Source organism: Anolis sagrei, chromosome 8 (genome assembly GCF_037176765.1).
Source record: "Anolis sagrei isolate rAnoSag1 chromosome 8, rAnoSag1.mat, whole genome shotgun sequence".
NCBI lineage: Eukaryota > Metazoa > Chordata > Lepidosauria > Squamata > Dactyloidae > Anolis > Anolis sagrei.
The window spans coordinates 9784366-9791640 of NC_090028.1; the positions used below are offsets into that span (position 1 = coordinate 9784366).

The 7275-nt window shown below is 46.7% G+C and overlaps 2 protein-coding genes across 2 annotated transcripts in view; one reads left to right on the forward strand and one right to left on the reverse strand.

The window, feature by feature from the left end:
- Positions 1-2891, reverse strand: part of DUS2 (dihydrouridine synthase 2) — a 92937-nt gene extending 90046 nt beyond the window's left edge. The window contains exon 1 of the mRNA XM_060788062.2: positions 2810-2891. Coding sequence (XP_060644045.2) covers positions 2810-2875 — 66 coding nt within the window. The 5' untranslated portion in view covers positions 2876-2891. The remainder of the gene's footprint in view (positions 1-2809) is intronic.
- A 441-nt stretch (positions 2892-3332) lies between these two features.
- DDX28 (DEAD-box helicase 28) lies at positions 3333-6023 on the forward strand. The gene has a single exon (XM_060788120.2). It carries the CDS (start codon positions 3441-3443, stop codon positions 5046-5048), a length of 1608 nt encoding a protein of 535 aa, XP_060644103.2. The 5' UTR covers positions 3333-3440; the 3' UTR covers positions 5049-6023.
- The last annotated feature ends 1252 nt before the right edge of the window (positions 6024-7275 follow it).

The window sequence follows — 7275 nt, forward strand, 5'->3', positions numbered from 1 at the left end:
GCGTGGGAAGGCACCTGCTCGCTATCTCCTTCGTTAAAATTCCTTTCTGGTGAAAACGGCTGTGTTGACACTGAATTGTGAGAGCCTCAGAAGCAGGCTCAGAGATTTGAGGCACAGACAAAGGGCCAGGAAGCTGAATCCTAGCAGGAATCCAAATCCCATTATCCTCATTGTCAGAAAATAGTTCAGCCACAACACAGAGTTATTTATCTGAAACCATGCTTTAACTGAAAAATCTCAGTTTGGGTTAACTATAGTTTATTGTTGTCCTAAATACAATCATGGCTCAATCCTAGTCTGGTTGGCTACTTCACATAAGATACAAGACTGGAAGAAGTTGATCACTTAGGGCCCTTCCACACAGTCATATAACCCAGAATATCAAGGCAGAAAATTCCACAATATCTGCTTTGAACTGGATTAGCTGAGTCCACACTGCCATATAATCCAGTTCAAAGCAGAAATGTGGGATTGTATCCTCTCCCCCAACCTATTCAACTTGTATGCAGAACACATCATGCGATGTCCGGGGCTTGACGAATGCAAGGCTGGGGTGAAAATTGTTGGAAGAAACATTAACAACCTTAGACATGCAGATGACACCACTTTGATGGCCAAAAGCGGGGAGGAGCCTTCTAATCAAGGTGAAAGAAGAAAGCGCAAAAGCTGGGTTGCAGCTAAACATTAAAAAAAAACCAAGATTATGGCAACAAGAATGATTGACAACTGGGAAATGGAGAAAAAGTGGAGGCAGTGACAGACTTTGTATTTCTTGGTGCAAAGATTACTGCAGACACAGCCTGCAGCCAGGAAATCAGGAGGCGCATACTTCTTGGGAGGAGAGCAATGACCAATCTTGATAAAATAGTGAAGAGTAGAGATAGTAAGGCCTTCGACAAGGTCCCCCATGACCTTCTGGCAAACAAACTAGTCCAATGTGGGCTAGGCAAAACTACAGTGAGGTGGATCTGTAATTGGTTAAATGGACGAACCCAGAGGGTGATTCTCCCCAATGCTTCCTCTTCATCCTGGAAAGAAGTGACGAGCGGAGTGCCGCAGGGTTCCGTCCTGGGCCCGGTCCTGTTCAACATCTTTATTAATGACTTAGATGAAGGGCTAGAAGGCATGGTCATCAAGTTTGCAGATGACACCAAATTGGGAGGGATAGCCAATACTCCAGAGGACAGGAGCAGGATTCAAAACGATCTTGACAGATTAGAGAGATGATGGGCAAAACTAACAAAATGAAGTTCAACAGTGACAAATGCAAGATACTCCACTTTGGCAGGAAAAACGAAATGCAAAGATATAGAATGGGGGACAATGACTGGCTTGAGAGCAGTATGTGTGAAAAAGATCTTGGAGTCCTCGTGGACAACAAGTTAAACATGAGCCAACAATATGATGTGGCGGCAAAAAAAAGCCAATGGGATTTTGGCCTGCATCAAGAGGAGCATAGTGTCTAGATCTAGGGAAGTCATGCTACCCATGTTCTATTCCGCTTTGGTTAGACCACACCTGGAATATTGTGTCCAATTCTGGGCACCACAATTGAAGAGAGATATTGACAAGCTGGAATGTGTCCAGAGGAGGGCGACTAAAATGATCAAGGGTCTGGAGAACAAGCCCTATGAGGAGCAGCTTAAAGAGCTGGGCATGTTTAGCCTGAAGAAGAGAAGGCTGAGAGGAGATATGATAGCCATGTATAAATATGTGAGAGGAAGCCACAGGGAGGAGGGAGCAAGCTTGTTTTCTGCTTCCTTGGAGACTAGGACGCAATGGAACAATGGCTTCAAACTACAAGAGAGGAGATTCCATCTGAACATAAGGAACAACTTTCTGACTGCAAGAGCCGTTCAGCAGTGGAACTCTCTGCCCCGGAGTGTGGTGGAGGCTCCTTCTTTGGAAGCTTTTAAACAGGGGCTGGATGGCCATCTGTCAGGGGTGATTTGAATGCAATATTCCTGCTTTTTGGCAGACTGGGGTTGGACTGCATGGCCCATGAGGTCTCTTCCAACTCTATGGTTCTATGAGTCTATATTCTCAATTCGCTTCTGACAAGATAGTGCCTCTCCATGCTTGAAAAGGGACTGAAGTGTCTCACGACTGGGACGTTTCTCAATATGATAAGGAGGCTTGTGAGACTACAGATCCCAGGATGCCCCAACCAGGAGCAATGGAAGTGTGTGTGTGTGTGTAAGTGTAATTCCTTGTTGACTAGGCCTCTTCAACCCTCAGGTGTCTGGGCAGAGTTGGAAACTGGGATATTTGTCAATGTGATAAGGTGGCTTGTGAAACTATAGATCCCAGGATGCCCCAACCAGGAGCAATGAAAGTGTGTGTTTTTATTTGCTTGCTGCTTTGTTGTTTATTGATGTGTTGTTGGGCTTGGCCTCATGTAAGCCACCCCGAGTCCTCTTGGGGAGATGGTGGCGGGGTATAAATAAAGTATTATTATTATTATTATTATTATTATTATTGTCATTCCTTGTCGACTAGGCCTCTTCAACCCCCAGGCGTCTGGGCAGAGTTGGAAACTGGGATATTTCTCAATGTGATAAGGTGGCTTGTGAGACTACAGATCCCAGGATGCCCCATCCTGGAGGAATGAAGGTATGGGTGGGAGTGTCATTCCTTGTTGACTAGGCCTCTTCAACCCTCAGACGTTTGGGCAGAGTTGGAGGCTCAAGGCCTGGGCCTGATGTGGCTGGAACTGCATCTCCCAGGAGGCCGAGGCCTAGCTCCCTCGAAGGCGCTCAAGGCCAGGCCCTGAGCCGCCACTCCCCACCTTCCTCCTTCTTCAACTCACCGGCTCTCTGCTCTCCACGTTCAGATTCCCCTGCGCATGCGCTCTCTGTCCGATTCCCCTGCGCATGCGCTCTCTGCCCGGCGAGCAGCCCGCCGTGACGACTCCGGACAGGCCCTGCGTGGTGACGTCACCACGCAGCGCACACCCACCTTTTGTCGCCCTCAGAGGTAGGAACTATGAGGGAAAGGCCTTTCCTCCTCATTTTCGATGTCGGAGAAGCCTATCTTTTAATAACAACAATTAAGTTCTATATATCTTTCTGTTTTGATATGTTTTAGCCGCGCTTTCGAATGGAATTTTCGTTTAGGAAGAAATTATCAATCTCTCTCAGGGTGTCGAACGATTCCCGGAAGTGTCGCTCTAGATCATTCTCTATACTCTCTAGCTCTCTAACTCATTCGGTGTCGCATGATTCCCGGAAGTGTCGCTCTAGCTCATTCTCTATACTCTCTAGCTCTCTAACTCATTCGGTGTCGCATGATTCCCGGAAGTGTCGCTCTAACTCTTTTTCTATACTCTCTAACTCATTCTCTAACCCCTCCCTCTGACGTCACGCACGTTCCTTTCCACACAGCAAGGCGAGAGGCGGTGGCGTCATCAGCAAGCGCGGCCTAGTCCTCAATCTGAGCTCATGGCGGCGCTTCTTCTCCTCCGAAGGCCCGCTTTGGCCTGGTTTCCCCCGGCCTCGCGTGGCTGCAGCTCCGGGGAGGAGGCGTTGGAGGTGGTGCGGATCCCTGAGGCCTGGAGGCGCCGCCTGGAGCAGAAGCAGCAGGCCGCAGAGTCCTGGAAGGAAGGCCCCGAGTCCTCGGGCGGGAAGCAGAGGAAGCTGCTCCTGAGGAGCCGGCGGAAGGAGCTGAGCCAGGCCTTGGGGTGGACTGTAGGCCGCTGGGAGAAGCCTCGCTTGGTCTCAGACGGGTGGAAGCACCGCCTTTCCCGAGGAGACCACTTCCAGCTGGAACGCACCAGGAAGGAAGCCTTGAAGGAGGAAGAGAACGACCAAGAAGGCCTTTCCTTCCCAGATTTGGGCCTGGATCCACAGCTGGTGGCCATTCTGGAAGGCGCTTGGGGCATCTCCCGGCCCTCGCCGGTGCAGAAGCGGGCCATCCCTGTCCTCCTGAAGGGGAGCAACGCGCTCTGCGGGGCCGAGACCGGCAGTGGCAAAACCTTGGCCTACCTGCTCCCTTTGGTCCAGCGACTCTTGACGTCCCGCCATTTGCCTCACACGATGGGACGAGTGAGCCACCCGCGTTCCTTGGTTGTCCTGCCTTCCAGAGAGTTGGCGGGGCAAGTGAGGAGCGTCGCCACCCGGCTGTGCAACCCTTTCGGCCTGGAAGTCCGGGGGATCGGCGGCGGGCGGGGCATTGGCGGCATACGACGGAAGATCCGCGATGTTCCCGTCGACCTCCTCGTGGCCACGCCGGGCGCCTTATGCAAAGCCCTGCGGAGGCACATCTTATCCTTAGAGCACCTCCTCTTCCTCGTTCTGGATGAAGCAGACACCTTACTGGACCCCAGCTTCGTGGACTTAGCCCGAGACCTGCTTCAGCAAACGCCGCTGGCCTCCAGTCGCAAGGAAGCAAACGATGTTTGGGACCCCAAGACCCAAGTGGTTGCGGTGGGAGCCACTCTCCCCAAAGGGTTGAGCGAACTGCTCAGCGAAGTGGCCGACTCTAGCAGCTTCCATACCGTGACGAGTTACGGCTTGCATTTCCTCCAGCCTCACGTGGAGCAAAAATTCATGCGCCTGAAAGGCAGCGACAAAGTGACTGAGCTGTTGCAACTCCTCAAGGACCGTGGGCCTGCATCGGGCGCAGTGCTGGTTTTCTGCAATGGCGCAAGCACCGTCAACTGGCTTGGTTACATCTTGGATGACCATAAGATCAAACACCTACGCTTACAAGGCCAAATGCAGGCCGATATGAGAGCCGACATCTTTGACAGTTTCCAGAAAGGCCGCTGTGATATCTTAGTGTGCACTGACATAGCGTCCCGGGGGTTGGACACCACCCGTGTGGAGCTAGTAGTCAATTATGATTTCCCACACACATTGCATGATTATTTGCATCGGGTAGGACGGGCTGGCCGTATAGGCAGCACCTTCCCTGGGACGGCAGTCAGCTTTGTGACCCACCGGTGGGATGTGGACTTGGTCCGGAAGATAGAAACTGCAGCTCGCAAAAGGACTCGCTTGCCTGGGTTGGAACCAGTCGTCCAGAAGGCTTTTTCTAACAAAAAGTAATTCCCGGCATATTTAAAGGACCTTCATTTTTTATGTTCTTAATGACCAAATAAGCCAATGTTCAAATAAAAAACAACAGCAAATATATAAAACATGAATTGCTCTTCATGTGGAATTTTGAATTTTTAAAACATGCCTGTTGATTCCAAGAATGAAAACCACGCATTCTGTCTGAGGAGAGGAGAAAGCGCACCACACATCAGTGCCTGATTATATAACCCTTGCAATACCCATGTAGACATCTAAAAAAAGAAACAGACCCTTTTGCAAGCCAACTTGATCAGGTATCTGTTAAAGCTTTCCGTGAGAATACAGGGTGAGAAAATACAGGGTGAGGCAGCATAACAACTTTTTTTCAAAACTTTGAATCAGAAATTTTTTTTATAATGTAGGCGCATACCTAAAGTTTTGTTTTACATAGTTTTGAGGATCAAATTAGGTGACGTCCCACATTCTCCATACACTGAGTAAACCGATTTCTGGCATTTGTCATGACTCTTGCCAGCATAGCAGGCGTTATGTTGGCAGTTTCTTCCTGGATGTTGGTCTTCAAATCTTGTAGGGTCCTTGGATGGTTCACATAAACACAGGATTTCAAAAAACCCCATAGAAAAAAATCACAAGGGGCCAAATCTGGAGAGTGGGACGGCCACTCCAAATCCGCTTGAAAAGTAGTCCTCAACGGCAAAAGCATGCTCCTCACTGTTCCAACGCAGGATGGTGACTGAATGTGTCAGGACTTTATTCTCCCGCCTCTAACGGGACCACTAGCACTTCGCTACATCTTCAACCGACTGGTGCACATTTCAAAAAAGGAAGTTATGCTGCCTCACCCTGTATGTGCTAGAACACTAGCTTCAAATGAAAAGGAACCTACACTTAGTTGGATGAAAAGAATCCTACACTAAAAAGCATTTGAAAACTGCAATTTGTGAAAAAGCAATAAAAATCCAATAAAAGTTACATTTAATGACAGCAAGGCATTTTGATTGTGACCCTATTAAATTTACTGTATATACTCATGTATATGGCAGGCTTTTCAGCCCTTTTTTAATACTAAAAAAGCCCCCTCGGCTTATACTCAAGTCAAGGTTATCTACTATTTTATTCTGTTATTATTTGTATTACATTTATTATTTGACATTATTATTATTACAGTTATTCTTTTAATCTATTTTAGTATTACATTTATCATTTTACTCTATTATTGGAAAGATACATAAGCACATTTACATTGAAGAAGATTAGAATGGTTTAATCAGAGTCGGACAGTCTTATCTTAAATTACAGTTTTAAGAAAATATTCAAAAGCATTTAATCTACTGATGCCTCAATTAATGTAATTTTATTGGTATCTTATTTTTATTTTGAAATTTACTAGTAGCTGCTGCATTTCCCACCCTTGGCTTATACTCGAGTCAATATGTTTTCCCAGTTTTTTGTAGTAAAATTAGATGCTTCAGCTTATATTCGGGTAAGTTTATACTCGAGTATATATGGGTACTTCAGTTTTTCTGCATTTGCCCCTGCTTTGTTCCTGGACTTAATCCCAGGTTCTAGTGTTAATCTTTAAATCCCTGAATGACTTTCAACCTGGGTTCCTAAGGACTGCCTTTTTTATTACACTCCTCAATTTGCATTTGGATCAATGGCACTTCTTCATAATTCTCAGTTAAGTGAATTTATGTAGGCTCTCCGACATCATTTCATTGGTAGCACTCACATCGTGGAATGCTCTGCCAAGCGGTCAGTACTTTGCTCTTCTAAGTGTCATATAAAAAGACATTTTATAACCATTTGCGTTAAAATCAAGAGTGTGTTGATGTCAGGTTTTCCAGCTAACCAATGGTTTCAAAGAAAAGTCTCATCTTTCAAATAATGCTTTATTTGTTAACAAACAGCAAGATCAGTCTACTTGTACCATTCTTTGTCAGAACTGAGCGATCTCTTCAGAACCATCCTTATAAAATTCTTGCACACCCAGCTGTCCATAGATTTATCAATCATGCCCCTAGCCCTTTATTCTAATGTGTGGAAGGGTCAATCTCATCTAAGCCTAAGTAGTACATACAGAAAAACTACATAATATATTCTCAATGGTGGAATGCTACTTTTACCTACCTTTAGAATATTATACAGGAAAAGATAAAGGTTTCCCCTTGACATTAAGTCTAGTTGTGTCCGACTCTGGGGTGTGATGCTCATCTCCATTTCTAAGCCAAAGAGC